This window comes from Palaemon carinicauda, chromosome 31 (assembly GCF_036898095.1).
Source record: "Palaemon carinicauda isolate YSFRI2023 chromosome 31, ASM3689809v2, whole genome shotgun sequence".
In the NCBI taxonomy this organism is placed as follows: Eukaryota; Metazoa; Arthropoda; class Malacostraca; order Decapoda; family Palaemonidae; genus Palaemon; species Palaemon carinicauda.
Window position 1 is genome coordinate 67,754,993 of NC_090755.1, and position 24,444 is coordinate 67,779,436.

At 35.5% G+C, this 24,444-nt stretch overlaps 1 protein-coding gene across 26 annotated transcripts in view; it reads left to right on the forward strand.

Annotated features, from left to right (window-relative positions):
- Zasp52 (Z band alternatively spliced PDZ-motif protein 52) overlaps nt 1-24,444 on the forward strand; it is a 128,979-nt gene that overhangs the window by 103,340 nt on the left and 1,195 nt on the right. For 17 of the 26 annotated variants that reach the window (XM_068355323.1, XM_068355322.1, XM_068355326.1 and 14 more), the window contains 8 exons: nt 1,704-1,793; nt 2,704-2,814; nt 4,842-5,297; nt 5,674-5,839; nt 12,086-13,052; nt 20,322-20,508; nt 21,483-21,603; nt 22,856-22,971. In XM_068355323.1, coding sequence (XP_068211424.1) covers nt 1,704-1,793; nt 2,704-2,814; nt 4,842-5,297; nt 5,674-5,839; nt 12,086-13,052; nt 20,322-20,508; nt 21,483-21,603; nt 22,856-22,971 — 2,214 coding nt within the window. Of the gene's footprint in view, nt 1-449; nt 522-1,703; nt 1,794-2,703; nt 2,827-4,841; nt 5,298-5,673; nt 5,840-12,085; nt 13,053-13,175; nt 13,246-20,321; nt 20,509-21,482; nt 21,604-22,855; nt 22,972-23,515; nt 23,623-24,444 lie in introns of all 26 variants that reach the window. The other 9 variants (XM_068355347.1, XM_068355346.1, XM_068355349.1 and 6 more) reach the window with 7 other exon arrangements.

The window sequence follows — 24,444 nt, forward strand, 5'->3', positions numbered from 1 at the left end:
GTGCAGTATATGGATAAGACTTCATAACCCCTTAAATATATAGTCAAGGAGGATATTGCCTTTCCATTTGTATTAAAACATAGATTTAAAGATATTATTAAGCAATACAATAATGCAGATCCTATAGTGTTTTCAGAAAGGCACCTCCTGGGTTGCACCGTATTATATCTTATTAGTACCAAAACAAGCTATATAATTGTTGCTAGTCTCTTGGGAACCTCTTAAACTTATGTAGAATAGAACAGTTAGTTCCTGTTAAGATCCCTAACAGTTATTGCTTATTCTATTTTGTAAGGAAAAAGAATGTTAAGCCGAGAAGTAAATTAAAGACCTTTGTATTGAGATTCACAACTGAAATACTTCCTCTGCAAAGTATGAATGTACTGGAGAATTCTTATTTATATAAATGGCTTTAGAATGTTTTTTTTTTTAAATCTATTGCCTAACAGCCGTTCAAGCCTCCAGTAGGTGGAGTTCGTATTATACCAGTGCGTGCGTATGCCCCGGTAACTCCTCCTAAGGTACACAACTTGAATCAATAAAATCGTTAAGTTTAACATTTTAAATATTGTAGTGAACTAAATATAGAGTATTGTAACATGGTTTTCACCAGACTACTTGAGTGCAGATTTTCTTTTCTAGTCTTATGGGTTGATTGATGTTATAACTTTTATTTAAAAATTTATTATGCCGTACTAATAAAACCTAGTTGTGGGTTGCTTTTTTCACTGTTAATTTTGATATTTTTTTATCTGCTGTACAAGATTCGTCCATTACATGAATTCCGAAACATTTTTCCACTGTAATTGTACAGTACTGTATGATCAAATTGTTGAAATTTTATAATTATTCATTCATAAGTACTGTATAGTACACAATAATTGTGTGATTAAATTGTTGAAATTTTATAATTAATGAATACTGTACACAGTAGCTGTATTTTATGAGCGTTGAAATCTTAAATTTACTTTTTATTAGGTTACATTATTGGTAGCAAGTGTGCCACTTAAACTGGATTCATAAATTTAGAATAAAATATTCAGTACTATGTATAATGAAAGAAAATTGGGAGAGGCAGAGAAAAATTAAAAGAAACTTTTAAACAAACTGAGCATTTGTATAGTCCTAAGAACCCACCCACCATTAGCATAGTAAGCTTAGATGATAGAAAACTGTGTATTGTCTTTGTGGATTTAAATGGTATACAATACTACAATAGATAAACCTGCCACAGTTATATTGAAGTACAGTCTTATCCTTTTCGTCATTACTTAGTACTGAGATTCTGTTTTACCAGTCATTAATGCAATATATTAATGAACGAGCATGACAGATTTTGATAAATATAGTATAGCAAATAAATTACGGTAAGTGGAAAGTAGTTTAGCATAAAAGATCTAAAATTTGTGGTTTGCTTAAATTTCCTTTTGTAATGTACAAACATGTTACTAGTGTTTTATTTATGTCTTGATTAATTTAACTTCACGGTTTTTTCATAACATTGTGGTACAGTATAAGTGTTGGTTTAGCTTGCCGCTCACCCATCAAACAAAATTCTTTTTTATATGGTGTACATTTGAAACTTTAGCCTGATGTTACTCAGGCTGCAGTAGCGACTTTGTACATTAGTGAGAACTTTGAAGGGAGCTGAATCTGATTTTAGTGGTCGAGGACATGCTATTAGTTGCACCAATTTCTTACAGCCCGAGCCACAACCTGTTATCCCAGAGCCACAAGAAGTACTACCTGAACCAGAGCCAGAAATTGTAGAGGCACTCCAAGTGCTGCCCGAGGTATTAAAAAATTGAAATGTTCAGATAAGGCTGGGCTCTTTTAGACTCTTTAGTACCTAGTGGGAGTCTATTACAGTGCTATTGGCTATGATGCATCCTGCTCATATCTTTCTTCTCTAGTTTCATGCAGCTTTAGCATTTGTTTTCTATTGTATGCTTGGTCATGGAGTTGATCAAAGAAAGTATGAATGAACATATTTCTGACTGCAGTAGTCTTCTCATGATTGTCCACTCTTAGATTCCGGTAAAAAAGTTCCTGCTGGAGTCTCAAGTACCCAGTTTACATTTTTTTTATTTAGTTTTGTTTTTAATTTTTATTAAGCATGCATATCTTGGAGATGGTTTTAAGATTAAGTTGCTCATAGCTATTCATTTGAAGATCTGTAGGTTAAATATCATTATTATTTTTATTAGCTGGGAGCTACTGATATTTGAAATACTGTATTAATAGTATTTGCTTTTTAGTTTCTTATAACTTTTCAGCTTAGCAGGAGGATTTTGTTTTAATGATCATCTTGTTGCAGCTTATTTCTTCTAACATTTATGCATAAAGTTTTACCATTCTAATTTATATCGTTCATCTTTTCTTTGTAACTTGATACATTAACTACTTAGACAGCTGAGAACAGTGGTAGTGCTTTTCAACAAACATTAAGCTGCTATATGGTTCTTATGTGTTTTATTTATCAGTTATAAAATTTTGTTAATTTATTTCTACTAATACTGTACTCGAGGTATGGGTTCAGTTCTTGACAGGTTGAAATATTGTACTTTGGGAATGGAATTTTGTCACCTCGCTGGTACTGTACAGCATTGGTATTGCTACCACACATTACTTTCCATTTGGAGGAGGCATTATGATCTTTTGTATGCGTTGCCACCACTCATGGCTTCGCCTTAACACTTGCAGCCCGTTGTTGAGCCTGAACCAGCACCTGCCCCAGTCCCAGAACCTGTTGTGGAGGCTGCTCCTGCCCCAGAACCTGTTCAGGCTGCACCAGAGCCTGCTCCTGCGCCTGAGGTATATGCAGTTGTGAGTAAAGCCATCTGAGCTCTTGGTTAGCTGGTTGTCTTCCATGGTATCCAGTTGGTTGTTGAAATAAAGAATTTCACCCCTAACTGTAGTGTCAGATTTTTTTTTTTGAGGGTAGGGCATGCTTTTTGCATAATTGGGGAGAGCTGTTGTCCTCTTACTCAAAATATCTTGTAGAATGTACTGTTAAAAAAATTCAGACTATACTTTAAAGCACCATAAGTGTAAATTTTCCTTCTACTTCAGAACTAATCCTTGTCTAAAACTTTACATTTTAGAAAGAATATAGGTAGAGTGAATTTGCACAGCACTTGAACAACTATTCAGTTATGGAATTTTTATTATAGTTTAACCAGTCCTCTTTCTAAAATCAACACCTAAAATGAACAGAAATAAGGCTAATAATCTTAGTTTCTATGCATGTTTCTTTTATACTGCAGGTAAATACTTACTGTTTGTAGTTTTAATTTATTTTTCACAACCTAGTATGCTTAGGCTATAGGTAGAGGGGTGTGTTCAGAATCAGCAATCAGTGGTTATTATGGAGATAAGAGATAGCCTGATTGGCTCAGTATGAGCATCCTTACTTCTGTGCATGACTCTGGCTCTGTCCCAATTAACTCCGACTTTCTAGTCGGAGTACAGGTCAAGTCACATGTGATGGCATGCAACAAATTTGATTCTTTGGAGACTGGATTTATTCATGTTTTCAGAAGCATGATCCAGAGTGAAACCTTTAGTTTGAGAATGTTTAAGAAAAAACTCTTTGAAAGGATATAAATGAAGATTTAAATTTACACTTGAAGATGATTGTTCACTGCTGTTCGTCGTATACATTTTAGCAATTTGATGTTATTTTATGCAGGATAAGAGCAGCTGCAAACTCTAGAAAAGAAACACTTGCAATTTGTCATAGTACTGAAGCTGTATTTTAAAAACAAAACAATAGTATTTTGAAAATTTTAAAATTTCATTCTTTTTTGGAAAAGAAAATTTGAATATTGAGAAAGTATAGTACATAAAAACTCCTAAAAGGCTATTTCAATTTTTAGTATTTTTCATATCATAACCTATGTTCCATATCAAATGCAAGAAACATTTTTTTTTACAATAATACTACGATAGATTTTCTCTTGGGCATTGAATGGACTTTTGGCCCAATCTTCCAAATTTCAAAATTGCATATGTAAAATCTCAGAGGTACATATAGTAGTCTCACATGTATGTGAAACCCAAACTAAAATTAGAAAAAAAAATTTCATAAGACTTTGCTTAGTATACACAAAAGTTTTTCCATTTACAATAATTGGGACACACTACACTTCAGTTTTCATTCTTCTTTTAGAAGAATGTTTGTTACTAAATTTAGTAGTTTTTTTTTTTTTACTTGGGAAGCAGTTGCTTACCAGTCTAAATTTAAAGGATAATTTTAAAAGAAATTAACATCTTAAAGGTACCTTTTAAAATACAATAAGAAGTTTTTAATTTTGTTCTAAGTACAATGTAGTAAAGTTTTGATTTTACATTTTCCTTTACAATTGGTGCATGCATGCTAGAATGCGCAAACATTCAATTTTGAGTAAACTGTGGGATATTAAGATATTACACTATATTTTGTTAGTTTATCAAAATTGGGGATTTAATATTATAAACAAGTTATCAGGGTATACATAAAGTATGTCACTGTACTGAATTCAGAATCTTTCATTTGCTATGTACAATACTACTGTATTGTCATTTCAGTAGAGCTTGCAGTCAGCATTGAAGGGATAAATATAGTTTGACATATCATCACAAAGTTCTTTACCTTTGGTTAAGGGTGGCATGCTGGGATATACATCATCTGATATATTTAGGCACCTGGCCAGTTGGCAGTGGTTGTCAAGAGGTAATGTAAGTGATTGCCCAATGCCATTATTACTTTTGTGCATGATGTCATTTTTATTTGTTTAGCATTGTTAGTTGTGAAAAAGACTGTGCTTTGTGTGACCCACAACATACTGGAATCCTTGCAGGGTCAGACTTCTGAATATGCTTCGGAAGCTTCAGTTGAGCATGAGGAGGAGCCTGCTTTGAGTAGGGAGGTAGGAAAATTGCCAGAGTTGGCATCAGAGGCTGAAAGTAATCTGGGAGAGGTTTCAAAAGCAGACGATACATTAACCCCTGAAACAGAGAAAGACATAGATTATGATGCTAACTCTGATATAAAGGAGTCTGAAAATGACAATGATGGTGTGCCATCATCAGAAACTATACCAGAATCTGACGCAGTACCAGTGAGTGAAGTAGCTCCACCTAGTCCTGAAATAGCACCATCTCTTGAAACTGCTCAAGAACCTCTGCCAATAATTGAGGATGTGCCAATCACTGTTGAAGAGTCTGAGACAGCAGTAGAGGAGACGGAGGTACCTGGAGCGTTAGAAACTCCCCAGGCATCTCCGGAACCTGTACCTGCTGTCCCTCTGCAAGAGGTAAAGTTGCGCATGTCCCTTGCGCATGATAGTGGCTGGGCCAGCGCCACATTCCATAGCTCAGTTTTTGTAAAATTGCTTGCTGATCTAGATACTAGATTGAATTTTTTAATTTTCTCATGATTTTCAAGAAATTTTAAGGTGCGAGTTGCAACTGTTAACTAACCCATTTGGTGAAGCTTTAATGCTGTTTTGAAGCCTGAGTTAGAGTAGCTTGGGTTGAAGATACAGATATCATGATAGTGCTGGCCATTACCCTGGTTCTCTTTTGACCACATAAGACTCCATTCTCCACGCCATTGTGTCTGGCAAAAGGATGTTGTCTTGGTTCTTCTAATGAGTGTTTATTATTCTAACAAAGCTTTCCGTGTTACAGCCAGCGCCGGCTCCTGCACCTGCACCTGCTCCTGTCCCAGTCCAAGTCCCCGTGGCGCCAATGGCGGCCCCTCCTCCAACCTTTGCCCCAGCGGCCCCAGCTCCTCAGCTGCAATTTGGTGCTCCTGCTGGGGCCATCAATGTGCGGTCGCACATTCCCAAGAAAGGTACTGTACAATATAAGTAAAAATTTAATTGCAATACAGTCTGTCTGCTCCCTAATTTAGGCACGTTTGCATTTATACATGTACAATTATTCAAAAGTTATCTAAACATATATAAAATGACCTGTGCCTCTTAACTGCACACAGCTGTACTGCATTATACAGGTCTTTTTAGTATATACATAGGAAATACTGTAAAAAAATTATTAGAACAGTGTCAGAGTGTGAGTCTTTTACTTAAGCACCGTTGGTAAAATGTCAAAACAGCTTGCTTTTGGTTTTAAGTTGAATCATGTCCACATTCTTTTGTACAAATTGAAATTTTACCTACCAGTCAAACTAAAGAGCCCCACATATACCTTAGTCTTTAGTTGATGGCGTAGTTTTGTTTAAGGCAGAAAGCATGTAGCTAGTACAGTTGGAAATACTGTTCTAATAATGTTTAGCTTTATTACAGAAGTTTAAATTGCAGATTTACCAGTGTTCAAAATAAGTTCGTAATTATTCTATAAAATCTTTAGATATCTTATTTTAATTTTAAAAATTTAAACAGAGAGGTGGCAATTTTTGCTAAAAGATAGTTGATTTTATAAGGTTTAAGTGATTTTTTAGCTTTTATATTGAAATTCATCTAACTTTTTAATTAATAAATTGCACAAAATTTATGGAAGAAAATTTACTAGTTTGTATTCAGTGTAGAAATTCACTTATTGCAATAAAGCTAAATAGTAAACTAAGAATCCCAACATTAAGTCTAGGGACTCTAGATTTCAGTGATTAACCCACAAAGGACGACCCGTCCATATAATGGATGCATTAATTGCCATCAACTTGCGAGCGTCTATATTGTGGATGCATTTTTTTCATCCTTTCTCCCTCATACGTATGACTTTAGTTCCGCCTTCTATTGACGTCGCAGGCTACTTTAACTAACCAGTGATTGTTTACAAAGCAAAGTTGCCAGTTATAGGAGTGAGCTAAGCATGAGCCGTTGGCGATGGGGGTAGGTGCCGTTTGGCTTATCGATTGAGATTTTGTTATCTGTTGGCGGGATAAAAGATATTGATAAAAAATATTGATTATCTTTGATTCAGAAAAAAGTGCTAATGATTTGGACAGCCATAGTGAGCATGATAATGATGATTATATTAATAATAGCGATGTTTATGACGACGATCTTGACATTGAACCTGTTGCTTCATCCTCTAGCAGAAGCGCTACTAACACAAAAGACATCACTCACAGGAACAATAAAGATTAATTCTAGATTCAGTTCTAAATGCTTATATTATCTATAAGCAAAATACTGATAGGCCATCCAAGAGATAATTATGAACGCGGTAATATTTTTGTAAATCCGCATTACCAAATGGTGAAAAAGTGTCACTTGATATGTCGATATACAATTTTTGTTTACCACGCTATTACTGGATAGAATATTCTGGTTTTTAGGACTTTTTCAAAATTACGTTCTTTACAAAATTAGCACTGTTATAACAAATAGGAATAATAAGTTTTTGTAATAATCCAGCTTCAAAATGACTGCAACTGTGATTTCTGAAGACATTTTTTTTTTATATCCAAAGTAATTAACAATGTATTAAATAATAAATGCCCTATTAAAAAAGCTCCTCCTCTTGTGGTTTCAATGATACCAAATGCTTATATATTAGTGAAAAATAATATATTTATAGTTTTTTTTTTCTTTTTTCTATAAATATCAATAAACCGTCGTCGTCCTTTGGCGGCGTCACCCGTCATCCTTCGTGGGTTAAAACAATTTATGAAATCTAACATAAATCATATATAGTAGTTAATATATTGTGGATAATGTTCAAAGATTTTCTTTAGAAGACTGGTGGTAAAATGCTTTCATCTAACATAAGGTATTAATAAAAACACTTATACTCTGTTCCACTTCTGTTTTTTATGTTTATTGTGTTAAGACTCATTTTGTAGAATATTAATTTTAATATATATACAGTAGTTTTAATGTTTAGATGCCATTTGATCCCTCAAAGATTACAGAAATAGTACAATTTAATTTTCTTAGGGGTTTAGTATGAATTTATTGAAATTTAGATTTAATTTGTTAAATTTTTGAAACATTGCACACATTGTGCATAATTGTATGATTCTGACATTTTTCTTGATTTTAGATATATTCATTTATTTCTATAAATTTTTTTTAACATTTTTTAACAAAGGGTAGTTTTATATTTTGTGATTTGTAACAGAATTGTAAGGTGTATATTAATCCTTTCACTTCTTCAGAGAAACTGATTTTTTTTTATGGTACCCTTGTTGAAAGTTTTATAGATGTCTTTGCCTGTATGTGTTGGCTGTAGGAAAACAGTTGTTCCTTTGACTTAATTGTTAAAGTAAAAAAAATCATTTAAGGATTAGAAAATCATCGCACAGTTCATGGGAATTTTTGAATATAGTTGAAAGTTTGGGGTATGCATTTCACAACAGAAAATAAACTTTTCAAGTTTTGTGAAATAATTAACAATTTAAGTAGTCATGGTTAAATTGTTTTTTTCTTGATTTGAAAACTAGAGTAATTTGTTTAAACAAAATTATCTATTACTGGAAATGTGAAAATTCATTAGAATCTGTAGAAAACTTAAAACTGTAATGGCTCACTGTGTTGGCGACAATATGGGTCGCTTATAGAGGTTTCTAGGGTATCGAGTTTACTTTTTGAGTAGTCTTTTTCACATTGTTGCAAGTCTTGGAACTAATTAAACACTTACAGTAAGTGAAGATAGTCTTTTTCGTGTTATTGCAAGTTTCGGAACCGAAAAAACTTCTATGTAATGTCTGGCTCTACAGTATATTATTCTTGTATAGAAATCATTGCTTGAAGTAATAATATTGAAGCTGTTTTAAGGTGCCCCTAGAATTTTGGAAATGACTCCAAAACTGTCCCTTGAATTTTGGAAATTATTCCAATGTAAAATTACAGCTAGATTTGTATTCCAAGATTTAATTTTGAAGTACCGGTAACTAATAAAGCTTCGAGGGAAATTACTGGACTGGATTTTGCATTAATGCAGAAGTTTTAGAAGAAGATGAAAGGATTAATGACATTCATTACTGAGTGTAACAAGATAAGCTTGAACAAAATTTTTGAAATACTGTTGAAATATGGTAAGGTTAATGTTTTGAAATTAGAATAAACCAGTTTTGTGCATGTCTCAATTTGGCTTATTACAGTATTTTTAATTTTTTGTGCAGGCTCCATCTCTTAAATACTGTTAAGTGGCTTTGTGCATATAACTGCTGAAATTGTTTTGTCTATAAAGCTGTATGCTAATATGCTTTGTAATATATTGTAACAGATGTTAAAAAATACATATGCCATTTGTGAAGATGTAGGCTTTACTATTGCAGCTAATTAGAAACTCAAACTAAGTCCAGTTACTGCATTTCTCGGATCTATGGGAAACTTACAATTGCAAAATACAGCTGATTTGATTCTTTTGTATTCTCTCAGTGATTTTAATAAAGTTTAAAATTGCTGTGTGCAGCATGTTGTAGCTTGAAAATACATATTCTTTGAAGAATATTATAACTTGGTACTAAATTCTTATTTTTCTACTAGAAAAAGTTGATATGAAGATTTTTTTTCCATAATATTTTACCCTTGACGAAAGTAAAATAGCTTAATATATTATGTAGAGTACAGTAGGTCATTAAGATTAGCAACATTATATTATTTTTATTAAAGCTGCAGTTCCAAACTTACTTTGGTGACCGTGATAAGGAATTGATTGGGTGCATCCAAATACTTGATCTGTGGAGCTTCTCCATGAACTCCTGTTGCAATTAATTAGAATTATTTTCCAAGCTGGTCCTCAATGAAATAACTACCACCATTTAGTTTTCACTGTATATATAACCAGAGCAACATTACAAAAATGCAATACAGTATTGTTTGCATTCTTTCTGTGATTAGAAATTCTTTTCTCGAACGTTAACCCTCTACATTAATATATTTCTGTGAATCTTCCCTTATGATTATGATGCCTTTTTAAAAGCTCAGCTATATAAATTTTTACCCATAAAATTAAATATTTCACATTTTCTTTCCTTCCAATAGCCTTAGGCCTATAGTAAAGTAATCTAGTGGCTAATGGTAATAGCAATAACTTGGCCATGCCATAGTGTCTTTGTCTTCAGTCTTTGTGCAGCTGTTGGATTTAACGGTCATTAGGACTTGTTAGAGATGTTGTCTCCTGGATGTAATGTATTATTCGTAAATATGTAGATTGTTAAAGGGAATTATAACTTTAAATTTTGCTTATTGAAGTCAATAATAGTTTTAAATCTTTCTTAGTTTCTGCTTTAAATAAGCAAGATTGATTAAATATCTACTTGAAAGGCAATAAGTCTATGTAGTTAAAGTCATTCGATAGATAAATTTCACATTAGTTTTATGCAAAACACAAGCAAAGATATCAGAAAGCTGCTTTCCCTCTTTTTCTCTCTAAAAATTTATGCTGATAGTTCTATTTCTAACCAAAGCATATACAATATGATTCCTTCAGGTGTTGCGCTGCACATTTGTTAGCTTACTTTTTTCTTACTGTTTGTGGAGGAAAAAACATTGTTTTGTACAAGTTTTTTACCATACAGAACTTGCTTTAATGGAAAAAATAGATGTTAATGTAGGGACAGTAGATAATTTTGAGTAGTGTCAGTTATAAAGAATAATGTAACCAGTCCATAGAGGTGAAAATCTTCATTCATATAAGGCTGGGCAACTGCCTAGCTAAAAAGACGACAAATTTAATGATTTGTAAGTTGTTGGATTGGATGTTACGGTATCCCTAATAGAAAAAAAAATTAATTGTACTTCCAATATATAGTTGGAAACACAAAGCTAAAACAAAAATTTAATTGATAATTTTCTTATTTAAATATCTATGTAAAAACTTTACATTTGTAAATGTAAAAAGCTTATATTTATAAATAGTGTTCCCATGAATCCTAGAATTGTATGTATTGGATTGTTAAAAAGAGTGCAATGGTATAGCCAGATTGACAATGCATAGCCATTATCTGTAAGGGGGTTGAGTTGCTACAGAGATGGAACATTTTTGCTGGTATGTATTAGAGGTATTTTTGTTAGTAATTAGTGAAGTTTTTTCTGTAGCCAGCAAAAGTGAGCTTCCATTAACCTGTAAGTAACCTGCCACTGCTGAAGATGCGCTGCTGGAGTTTGTTGGAGCTAACCCAAATTCCCACTCCCTTACCCCGTATTTGGTTCCATAATCCATTTGCCATTCTCAACCTATTTTGGTCCAATTATCATTGTACTATTCCTATTGAGGTCTGAGCACCATCCCCCCTCCTCCCACCTCCATCCAGAATAAATTTAACTAACACCATTCTTATCAACCCATTGCATTTGATTGCTGCATTCTTTTTAACTCTTGATTTTGTCTCCCTTCTCTCTGAGCCATTGCATGAAATCCTCCTAGAAGGAGCCTTACCAGACAGATTTTTTTGGACGAAGGATAAAATTTTTGACAAATATTTTTTGGCTTCAAATAAATTGGTTAATACTTTTCAGTTTGAAATTTAACAACGGATGTAGGGATCGACATAGTTCGATATGCATGTGAGTTCGCTGTTGCAACATGCAGCAATAATGCAGTCACCAATGCACGAGCGTTTTGGCTGTCTCACGTGCTTCAAGGTTTTGATTGACGGATATAATTAATTGTAGTTATTACCAGATTTAGTTGGATGATAGGGTTGTACTCTAATTAGGGATCTCCTTTCTTTTTCCCGTCCCTGTTGTGTCTGGTATGGCCCTCTCCTTTGTCCTGTCCTTTATCCTTTTTTTTTCTTTTTTTTTACTATGCCTCCTGCTGTCCATTTTATACTCCATTAATCTCCTTAATCTCCTCCATTGTGATTTTCCACATTCCAATTTCTTTTCTTAAACTTAATTTTCATAAAAACTTGTTTCTGTGGTCTGCTGGCATATATCTTTTATTTAATAATGATTGCTTTTGTAAATAATTCTGGGATACTTACACAATACATCTTTTATGACTTTCTATGGATCGTAAACTGTGACCACTATGATTCTTGATGTTTTAATTTATCCCTGACCCTTAAATGTGGTTTGGGTATCTCTTATTACCTTATTTTCCTGGATAATTTTTTGAATAAAATTGGTTGGTAATAACCACCACTCCCCACCTTGTTTGCCTCCTCCCTTTGCTGACATAGGTCAAAGATTTGTGTGGCCACCACCAAAAAAGGCAGAGGGTGTGGAGGAGGGGCCCCGCTCGCCTGCATGGGCGCCTAGCGGGGATCCCCAAAATGTGCCCAGACCAAAGCATGTAGGTGGTCCTCCCCCTAAAACTATTCCTCTTTTGCCAAACCCTCCCCCTCCAAAAGATTATGACACTATGGTTATTAAAGCTTCCACTCCTGTCCAGCCATCTACTGAACCTTCCTTCCCAAAATCACCTGCTGTTGCCTGCACCCCTCCTGCTTCTACTGATTTGCTTGCAGCTTCTATTAATGAACCTTCACCTGCATCAGCTGCTCCTGTATTAGAAAAAAAAACTATAGCTCCTCCTGAAACCATCCCAGTAACTGAGGTGTTGCCTTCTCCAAAGGTGTCTCCATCAGTTCCTTCACCATCTCCAACTAAACCTATCCCTAAACCAGTTAGTGCTCCTAAGTCGGCACCTCTCAAGCCTCCAGCAAAACCTGCTACTATTAAAGGTTATAAGTCCGTAACACCTCCCAAGACTACCACTAAACCTGCTCCTGCAAGTACAGGTTTTATACCTGCTTCTTTCTCACATCAAACTAATGGTCCAACACCAATTGTCCCACCTGTTGTTGCTCCAATTGTAAACTCTGCTCCTCCCCCAAAACCTGCTTCTGTTTTAAGCCCAGAGCCTGCTCCTCCCATTGCTTCTAATTTGGCTCCAGCTCCAGCACCAGCACCAGCCTTGGCCCCGGTGCCAAAACCTGCAGCCCCCAAGCCCCAAACTCCTACAGGACCTGCTCCAGCATCAAGTATGCCCAAACCTACACCAATACCAGATATCGGCGCAGATGTTTCAGCTAAAGGCGTACAGCCACCTGGCCAAAGGACTGCTCCCCGTCGAGGTCGTGGTGTGATGAACCAGGCTGCCAGTGCCAGGATACCAGTTTGTTCAGACTGCATGCGCCAGATTAGGTATGTTACTTGGTAAGGTGATGAGACTTCCATTGTCAAGGAAGACGTGCTGTAGTTTGTTATTAGCCTAACTTGAGCATGTGTGTGTTTTTCTTTGTCATGTTTATTGTCCCTTATGGCCAGGAACTGTGACTCCAGCGGCTGTTGTATCCAAGGAGCGGCCTTCCTGTCAGAGCTGCAGTGTAGCCATCAGGTAATTAAATGTTAATTTTTTCCAGGTTTACTTTTTGGGGAATAAACTTTCAATCATGCTTAATTTACAGAATTCTCCCATCTTTATTTTAACAGTAGTGTAGGTAGAAGGTTTTGGTATAATCTTGCAGTGCAGTTCTCTTGCTATTTATAGAATTGTCAATTTAATTCTGTCATGTTGGGTTGTAGCGTATGGTATTTAAATGAGCAAATTTAATGTATGATTAGCAATGCAATATCTACTATTGTCAATTTGATTATGTAATGCAAATTTTTAAAGTATGTACTACATTCAAATTAGTAAATTTAATGTAAGGTTAGCTATACACAATCTAAAATTCAAGAATGTTTCTATTTTTTTTTTTAACTACAAACAATTTGTCTTTTAATAAAAGTATAATTTTAGCGAAGGTGGAATTTGGCTCTTAATATTTATAATGACCTGGTAGTAGTTACTGTTGTGTGGAGGGTAAACCCCACCCACCTGATAGTCCACTGAGCAGTCACCTTAACTCGGCCCACCGAGTAGTACTAACATACTCTTGGTATCTGGATTTGCTATCTGCTTTTATGCTTTTCAGAAGTGTTTGCTTTCTATGGTGACTCCTGATAAACCTAGCCTCAATTGCAGCAGGTTTATGTGGAGCTGGATACCCATCTTTTGTGCAGGGTGAATGACTGCTTGCAGTCATCCCTCTGTAATGAGTGTATGTTGGGGGCCTCCTTAGCAGTGGTTTAAGTATGGTCAGACAAGAACAATGAAGTTTAAGTCTTCGGTTCTAAGGTGACTACGCCTAACCTGTTGCTGAAGCAGCTCTTTAGCTCTTGCTTTTCACCTGTTAGTACTCTTTTGCCTTCCTCTAGAGCTGAATCCTCTGGAGGAGACCCTGATTTGCCCTGGGGACGGGCTTCAAGAGAGGCAAGAGTATCGCTTTCCCCTAATGAAGGTGTCTCGCCTCAAAGTTTAGCTGACCTTGTGAGAAGAACTCTAGGACTAATGATGTTCCACCAGCGAGAAGAGCACGAGATGAGGTGACCATAGACTATTCCTTATCTGCTGTAGGATATGGTGCTTTATATTCTCTTGTGGTTTCGTCGCTGCTAGTCAGGAGATCCTAAAGTCCATCTTCTGGCAAGGTGAAGAAATTAACGTACTCTCCTTTCCCTCCCAGCCTTGTATCTTCAACCTCTACTTCTGAGCACCAGACACTGCACTGCTCTTGCTCCAAAGATGAAGAGGAGGACCAATTGTGCAAAAGCTCTTGAAGTTATGCCTGACCTTCCCTCATGCATGTGTGAGAGGGGCAGTGTTGTACAACCCACCAACCTCCAGGATGTCGAGGTGATAAGAGGTATATACTGTACAGGTGCATACTCCTGTTGCTAGTACTTAACCCATTACGTGAATGAATACTCTCATTGTCAGTCAGGATGAAGGCCACTGCCTTCACCCTCATCAGACATCTCAAATAAGAATTTCACCGAAGAAAACACCCAAGCAGATAGAACGTGATACATTAAGATGAGTATACAGCAATAGCGTCACCAAGCGGCACGTAAACTATAACCTCCAGCGCATTATCACCTTCACACACACAATCCCCTTTCTTAAGATTTTCTCGAGCTAGTTTGTTGTAGGTCAGAATACGCTCTTGTTCATAACGATACAAGTAATGCACTAGGATTGCACAAACATGATCTCCATGCATTCAGTCTCTAAGCACACAATATCTGCGCAATCATTCATCCAGAGCAAGGACACAATCTGACATGAAAACCAGTTCCAGAGCTACGAAAGACCGCTCTTCAAAAGACAGAACTTCTCGCTATTCTTCTAGCAATCACAATGTAAGTCCAAGGGACATCATTTACCCAGCTCTTTCCCTCCCTCCTAAGTCATTGAGATGCTTGGCTTATAAGATCTTAGGACGCAGAGAGAATGATCGATCGAGGAGAGGGACTTATTATTATTGTTCCAAAGACTTCATGTACAAGTGTCATTAGATACAGCGAGACAACAACATACGAACTCTTCAATCTCCACCGACAGGTTGTTCAGGGATGCATGCGTGCATCATTCAATCCCTTGTTTGTTCTAAAGCGGTACTGTACAAGCACTTATTGCTCCGTTACCCAAGACTGTCATTCTCACTTTGTCGAGCTACTGCCCCAGTTCTGTGTTATATCCAGAACAGGAGTAATAGTAGTAGTTTAAGCTACCTACCAAACACATTGAGACCTCTTGTGAATGAGAGAGGAATCTTAAGACATCCATGACCCTTCAAAAACCTGACCTATGGAGACTGAAAATACCAAGATTGGAGTTAATGTTCAGGAAGATATTAGTTCTCATCTGAGAATTTGATGATATTGGGGAGACACTCTTTGCCCTTTCAAAGGCAGTATAACTTCTATTGGGTTGTGGTTTGGTGCCTCTAAATACCCACCAGACTGTTGGAGAGCATTCAACAGCTTTATGTGCAGTCTCTCATTTTGAAACCAGCAGCCCATGAGAGTTAGCTAAGCAGGTGCATAGTTGGGCATTCAACAGAGCAATAAAGTTGTCAGTGAGGTTCATTCTGGGCAAGAAGAATGTACTAGCTAACACACATGGTCGACATAACAGGTCATAGGAGAAGAATACTCTCATCTTCTAGTACAGTAGCAGAAAAGCTTCTTTCTCCATGGAGATTGCTGTCAATAGGCATGTTTGCATTGAAGCACAAGAAGAATAAACTAGTCTTCTCCTCACCAATTCTGGGGTCTGTCAGTGGCTCTAAAGGATACATTGCAAAATTCATGGGAGATCTTCAGTGCTTACACTTTTCTGCTGTTCTTCCTGACTGGAAGAGTATCAAGTGTTGGCAAAGCCAAATCTCTGAAAAACCTAGGTGGCCCCAAATGACCATAGGTCAAAATGGTACCTATATCTGCTGATGCTCCTAGTTGAGGTATTGAGATTTACTTTAATGGCTCAATCTACTGTCCTGCTCATATGCCACAATTTGGTGGCATCCCTGTTAATTCAAGGGTGGAGATTATCAAGCATCTCATTAGAGCAAAAAGCTTTAAGCAGGCCACTGCACAGGATATGTCTGGATATCTGCAAAGATTCTCAGCAGCTTTCTCAAGGAATATTAGCCATCTTCTGCGATTGGTGTCATAGAAGGAAAAATTTTATGGTTTTAGACCCTCTGCTACTAGTAGCTAATTGCCTAGTCTACCATCATCGGGAAAAATTCCTCTAACTGTCAGTGGTGAAAGGCTATCACTGGACCTTGAACCAAGTTTTTAGACTGAAGGGCTTACACCTCTTTTTGTGGGAATGATCATGAATGGGAGGTAAATCAGTTGTTGTTTGCGGATGATACTGTACTGGTAGCAGACACAGAAGAGAAGCTTGACCGACTAGTGACAGAATTTGGAAGGGTGTGTGAGAGAAGGAAGTTGAGAGTAAATGTGGGTAAGAGTAAGGTTATGAGATGTACGAGAAGGGAAGGTGGTGCAAGGTTGAATGTCATGTTGAATGGAGAGTTACTTGAGGAGGTGGATCAGTTTAAGTACTTGGGGTCTGTTGTTGCAGCAAATGGTGGAGTGGAAGCAGATGTACGTCAGAGAGTGAATGAAGGTTGCAAAGTGTTGGGGGCAGTTAAGGGAGTAGTAAAAAATAGAGGGTTGGGCATGAATGTAAAGAGAGTTCTATATGAGAAAGTGATTGTACCAACTGTGATGTATGGATCGGAGTTGTGGGGAATGAAAGTGATGGAGAGACAGAAATTGAATGTGCTTGAGATGAAGTGTCTGAGGAGTATGGCTGGTGTATCTTGAGTAGATAGGGGTAGGAACGAAGTAATGAGGGCTAGAACGCGTGTAAGAAATCATTTAGCAGCTAGAGTGGATATGAATGTGCTGAGGTGGTTTAGCCATGTTGAGAGAATGGAAAAAGTCTGTTTGTAAAGGTGATGAATACAAGAGAAGATGGGAGAAATACAAGAGGGAAGGCCAAGGTTTGGGTGGATGGATGGAGTGAAGAAAGCTCTGGGTGAAAGGATGATAGATGTGAGAGGGGCAAGAGAGAGTGCTAGAAATAGGAATGAATGACGAGCAATTGTGATGCAGTTCTGGTAGGCCCTGCTGCTTCCTCCATTTGCCTTGGATGACCGGGAAGTTAGCAGCAGTAGGGGATTCCGTGTTATGAAGCTTCATCTGTGGTGGATAACGGGGGGAGGGTGGGTCGTGGCACCCTAGCAGTACCAGCCGAACTCGACCAAGTTCTTCGTCTGGCTGGGGGGAGCGTAGAGAGGAAAGGTCCCCTTTCTTTCATTGGCTTGATGTCGGCAACCCCAAAAATTGGGATAGACAGATGTTAATGTTCTAGAGGCAAGGATAGTGCTGCAGTGAGGGTATACACTATTATAGTCATTTATAGTGTAACACAATAGTTTATCATTAGAAACCCCCAAAATATTATAGCAACAGAATTTCTAATGGCCTTTTTCTGAAAATGCCTTCCCTTTTGAAACTGGATATGGGAAGATCTGGATTTATAATTTTTGATCCACTGTGCTACTGGTACTGGTTTTTAAGACTGTTCGTAGGAAAATCTCTTATACAATTAAATGAATTTAGGTTAGCATTAGCTTTAATACCATAAATGTATAGTGCATTTCAAGGTGTTTTGCTAAGTACTGTACTAAAATGTTATACATTCCAGATATTAATCAGTTGACTTTTATGAAAACCGTAATATTCTAAAATCTAATTATGGGAGGGAATAATACCTATAATGCTGGTGTATGGTTACTCATAGGGCACAGAACTATTGGTAAGGAGTTTTCTTTGCATGTTTTACATACCCTAATTGTGTACACACATACCCTTTTTTTTATTTATTTATTTTTTTTTTTAAGTAAAATAGCCTTATTTTGTGTGTCAAATACCCCTTGAAACCCCCAACTGTCAATGTATAAATGTAGGTAGTGAAATGGATGAAGCATGATTAGATCCTTACCCACTGTAGAGATATTAACAGTACAGTACAATATAATACCATGTTAGTTATTGTAGTGGTAATTAAAATAATGCTGGTTATAGGTATTTCTGTAATCTTGTGAATAGCCTTTTGCTAACCTTTGTGTTGTAACTAAACATATGCAAAATAGGTGTAGAGCCTTTAGCAGTGTAGAATGTATGGGATTTAGCCAGATTATTCACAGCAACTGATCTTGTTTTATGTTTACAGTACAGTATAACAATTTTACAAAACTTAACATGAAGCAAAGATATATAATATGCAGTAAGAAAATTGGAATTTTCAGTCTTGTAACATCCAAGTTAAAATAAATTTTTTATGCAAATACTGAATAGTAAAAAAAAAAAAATAAAAACAAATGGAAAGAATGAAAATACATATTTAAACTAAATTATATTATTTTCATACTTACCTCAAAATAGAACAAGCTATTAGTGGAAGTGCCAACTTGATGTTTCAGATAAAACAAGCTTTTCCCATCCTATCTTTGTAATGTCCCTCCCCAATTAGAGGCCACAAATCCTCCCCTTCTGCTGGGAAGGAGCAATGGCATTGGCCGATGGTTAACGCGGGAAGACAAGGAAAGTACTTTTCAGATTTAAATGGACTCTCAACACAAGTGTTTACTAGGAAATTGGAAACAATTTTTGTAAAACTTTTTTTATATATTTTAGATATAAAACTTATCACAGACTTACTAATTGAAAAACATCAATATGATGTTTCGTGGATCACAAGGAATCCATAATAATAAATAATAAGTATACCAGAGGATTAAGAGGTGCTTGAGAATGAATATGAACATAAAGAAAATGAAACTTCCTCTTAACCATGCAGAAAATTGTTAGTCATAGAATAATATTTATTAAACCATAAAAGCAAAAATGTATGGAATATAAGATTGAAATCCTATTACCTGATACATTGCCAACATTTCAAATAAATTTTATGTCAAGAAATCACCAAATAGCCATTAAAATAATTTAAGCATTTGATATTCACCTTAAGACTTTGGTTGTTAAAAACCTATCAAGCAATATGAAATGAGAACATACAAGAACTAATCAAATGCCTAGATATCAGGTAGAGATGTGATCTGAATAATGATTGACAAACTAGTGTACCATAACTCTTAATGGGAATTATTATTAATCCCAAATGACACATCGGACATAACGCATAAGAAATAATGTGAGCATAAACTGATAAAGATGAAGTTAGGCACTAAAACCAGTATCTTTTCAAAAACTAAAATTGTAATAACCAATGAGGAAATGGGATATTTTTAATCAAAACTAAATCATTCCATGCCTTAACAAAATCATATTTGGATTTGTCGTCTTTCAGACTTGAACCAGTTTCATTGAGGCCCTTATTTTTCAAGACACGCTTTGTTATAACATGCACAGTGGGTAACGAAGCTACATACTATTAGCTGTAGACATAATGAATAGCGAATAGCTCAGGAAAATAAATTGCGTTAATCATGAGATAAGTAGAGGTATTGTAATAGGAAAACCACTTAAATATAGGAAGTTACCTTTTTCCTGCACTATCCCTTCCCACACTCATGCCCATCTGCTTCTGGGATTTGCAAGCTAATTTGAAGGTGCAGTTTTTTTTATAGAGGTGGTCAAGTTGGCATTTCCACTTAAGAATTTGTTCTATTTATTGCTGAGATTCTTGGAAATATAGATTTTGTGTTGAAAGTAAAGGAACACAATTGTTTTATTGTTACTAACGATTGAACTGTGCAAATAGGGTTGAATATTAGTACAATTTTTTATGTATCTTGCATAACGTTCTAAATCTTAAATTCATGGTTGCTTCCATGTGTACACTGTATTAGTGATTTATTTAAGTACCTTAATATACTATTTTGATGGGATATATTTTAAACTTGTAATGACAAAATATTTACATGTGATATGAAAAATTTCTTTTAACTGGAATATGTATAATTATACATGGATTGCATTTTCAAAACTATTTTTTCTCCAAAATGTCAGTCTGCAAATGTATTAATAAATTATTCTTTATTGCAGAGGTCCATTTGTTTCTGCATTAGGCAAAACTTGGTGTCCAGACCACTTTGTCTGCTCCACTGAAACCTGCCGCAAGCCTCTTATTGATATGGGCTTTGTTGAAGAACAAGGTTCACTTCACTGTGAAGATTGTTATGAACAGTATTTTGCTCCCATCTGTGGCAAGTGTGACAAGAGGGTCAAAGGAGTAAGTATTTTAGTTTATTATGTTAGGATTAGGCAACTTTCAATTATAGTGCTACTGTAAACAGTATAAACAAAACACTGTTAATCTTGACATGTGATATGACAAAATATGAGGTGTTCTACTTAGCCCATTAAGACTGCTTAAAAATTATGCATCTATATTAACTATTCAATTTCCATAGATATATTAGACTTGCCACAAGTTTATACCACATCCAAAATTTAATTGGAGTATATATAGAGAAGATAATTGTTTTTTCTACAAAATTTATTATAGGTTAAATGAATCATACCTGTTATTGAAATTTATAGGTGGGGACAATCATATTAATTTTGATTTGCTTATTGTTATCAATAATTGCTAAGCTACAACCCTAGTTGGAAAAGCAGGATGCTATAAGCCCAGGGGCTCAAACAGGGAAAATAGCCCAGTGAGGAAAGGAAACAAGGAAAAATAAAATATTTTAACAAACATTAAAATAGATATCTCCTATATAAACTATGAAGGCTTTCACAAAACAAGTGGAAGGAAATAAGATAGAATAGTGTGCCTAAGTTTACCCTCAAGCAAGAGAACTCTAACCCAAGACTTCGGAAGGCCATGGTACAGAGGCTATGGCACTATCCAAGACTAGAGAAAAATGGTTTGATTTTGGAGTTTCCTTCTCCTAGAAGAGCTGATTACCATAGCTAAAGAGCCTCTTCTACCCTTACCAAGAGGAAAGTGGCCACTGAACAATTACAGTGCAGTAACCCCTTGGGTGAAGAAGTGTTTGGTAATTTCAGTGTTGTCGGGTGAATGAGGACAGGAGAGAAATAGGCCAGAGTATTCGGTGTGTGTAGACAAAGGGAAAATTAACCATAACCAGAGAGAAGGATCCAATGTAGTACTGTCTGGCCAGTTAAAGTACCCCATAACTCTAGCAGTAGTCTATACATTATGTAAGCTGTCATGGTTATCTGTTTCTTTAACAGGACTGTTTAAATGCTGTGGGTAAACAGTTCCATCCTGAATGCTTCTGCTGTGCTTACTGTGGAAAAGTGTTTGGTTCTGGCGCATTCTATCTGGAAGATGGATTACCATACTGTGAAGCTGGTGAGTATATGTCCTTGGCTTCTAGTGCCTTCTTTAATGATGTACTCTACAGTGCCGTAGTAAATTATAATAAGACCATTTTTATAGCTTACTTTATATTGTGCATTTTCATAACTTGAAATTGGGCATATTTAATGTAGTGTATACTCTACACAAATATGCATGGAATAGGGATTTAAATTTGATATAAATATTACTTACACGCATTGGGTTGGAATTCGGTATTATAAATTATAGATTAAGAAAAAAGGCTGGTATGAAATTATTGTAAGCTTCACATGCCAGATTATACAAACAATATACACAATTGTTTTTCACTGTAGCTATAGCAGTTCTTTAGGGGTTTCAACAAAATCTGTGCTACTCCCAGTCCAGTTAAATTTTCTGCAGGCGTTTCCTTTAAAACTTTTTGCTCCTGTCTAGCTCCCAAGTTTTCTTTGTTAAAGTTTCATCTCATTCAACAAATTTAACTTTGTTACTGGTAAACAGGGTTCTATCACATGGGCTTGTATTCTGATCATATTTATATATCTTGCTACTAGTTTATTCAAAGTAGCCAATAGGGATAGTAAAAGTGAGGATTATGATGTATAACATCCCTAGATGTTTTCATGTTAGCATCTCATTAAAGGATACACTTGCTCCTAGTTTGGTAGCCAATTTGGTAAGAATCCTTTAGTTTATTAACTCCATTTACTAAGAATGTTAATATTGGCCTATCTTTAGAGCCAGCATATAAAGGTATATGATCCATGTTTACTTAGGTTACTGGAACTAATGGAGGAACAAAATATTCTTAGGCCATGAAGAATAACTGATTAGTAAGGTTTACAAAAGGCATATTAATTTAGTTATTTGTTTTAATTTTTATTGAAATGTACGAGTTCCACATTGAATGGAACACAGCCACACTTTATGAAGAAAAAGCAATTACAGTTACTGTATTATTTGCATAATATCAGTGTTTTAAGTAAAAAAAAAAAAATTTAATTATTTACATAAAGATATATATACATATACTGAACACACGAATAATCCTTTAGTAGACTTAAAAAGAATTATGCTTTCAAATCATCTTGTTGCAAAAATAAGGTCCCTTGTAGGGTTAAAGATTTACTCTTAAGTGTCAATGAAAACTGGCAAGATACTGGCTTAATTATGCAGTTCTTTTGTGTATAGCCATGTTATGTGTAGGTAAAAATAAACTTTGATAACAAAGTAAGTATTTTTTAATTGCATGTTTCTTTTTCAGATTGGAATGACCTGTTCACAACAAAGTGTGTCGGATGTGGCTTCCCAATAGAGGCTGGTGATAGATGGGTAGAGGCTCTCAACAATAATTACCATAGCCAGTGTTTCAAATGTTCGGTAAGATGATTATTATTTATGTGCACATATTGCTGCAACCAGAATGTGAGCATTAAGATCTGTATCAATACTTAACAGTATCAAACCTGAACAATATTGTTAAAATTGAATTCTTTGATAATCTGACTAATCCATTGTAAAATTTAATGGCATTTTGTGGTAGATATCAGCTTCAGCCTTGTAAGCAATCCCTTGCATCTGTATTTTCTCCTTTGAGTTTCATTGCATATGCAGTGACAAATATTTACTGAATTGCATGGTCCCCACAATATCAGTTTTGAAGTAAACGCATGGTTCTCCCTTTATTCAGTAATTTAGAAAATTGGTAAAGTTTTCTTCAAGTGCAAAAGCAGATACTGATGATTTGGTTCCTGGGTTAGTCAACACCAAGCTGGTTTATCTTCAAGATAACCTCTTGTAAAGCCTCATCGAGGAATCAAGTATATCGGTAATCTCTTGTGCATGGATAGTAAATAACAGATTGAATTTTTAAGTAAACAGAAATGGACATCTTAATGTTAGTTGAATCCCTTCCCATTTGCAGGTTTGTAAATCGAACCTTGAGGGGAAGAGCTTCTATGCCAAGAATGGCCGCCCTTTCTGCAAGTCTCATGCTGGCCGTTAGGCCAAGTCCAGTCTACTTCCTGCTTGGTGCTTCTTATTTTTCTTTTTCTTAAGAGGTCCCATTACAGAAACAACCTTACACTTGACTTGTGATCTTATTTAGCAGAATACTTTACATAGCAGAATACTTTACTTGTAACTAACATAAGAGGAAAAATTAATAACAATGAAAGTTACAAAAAAAAAAATGCAGGAATGGCAAAGGGTGGTTTCTGGAATGAAAAATCTTTAAGCTTTATAGTGAAATGGAAAATTATTAGATTGTGTACAATAAACAGTTTAGTGTTAGTCATCATATTCAGTTGTAGTGGCAGTTATATTTATTTTGCTCAGTTTATTAAAAGTAATATTCTGTGATGACAATCTTAATTTCTCAGAAATAGATTAGCAGTTAATTCTAATCATAGCTAGCAAAGTTTTAGCATCAGAATTAAAGTTTTAACTTCCAAATTTGATCTTAGTAATCCTTGGGCCTGTCCTCTCACTGACCTTTTGTTTTTTATGCACTGTTGAATGGCTGTGCCACAATGCTTTTTCTGTTTAAAATTTGTAAGTTATGCCAACCTTTGGTATTATGAGAATTTATTGCTGCCTTACTATGCAACAAAATACCAAAGGTGGCATTAACCACTTTAAAGATGTATTTCAATTTTCTTTGTTGGATGCCTTTGGTGTGAAGTATTTTTTTTTTCTTTGAAAAAAAAAGGGCAGATGGTTGGAAAGGCATTTAATAAAACATATAATCCTCATACTTTACGCACCAGCAATACATGTACTCCTCATACTTACTCTCTTTATTCCACAGGCTTTAGAGAAGCTCAGTAGCTGCAATAAAATTTATTAACTAAG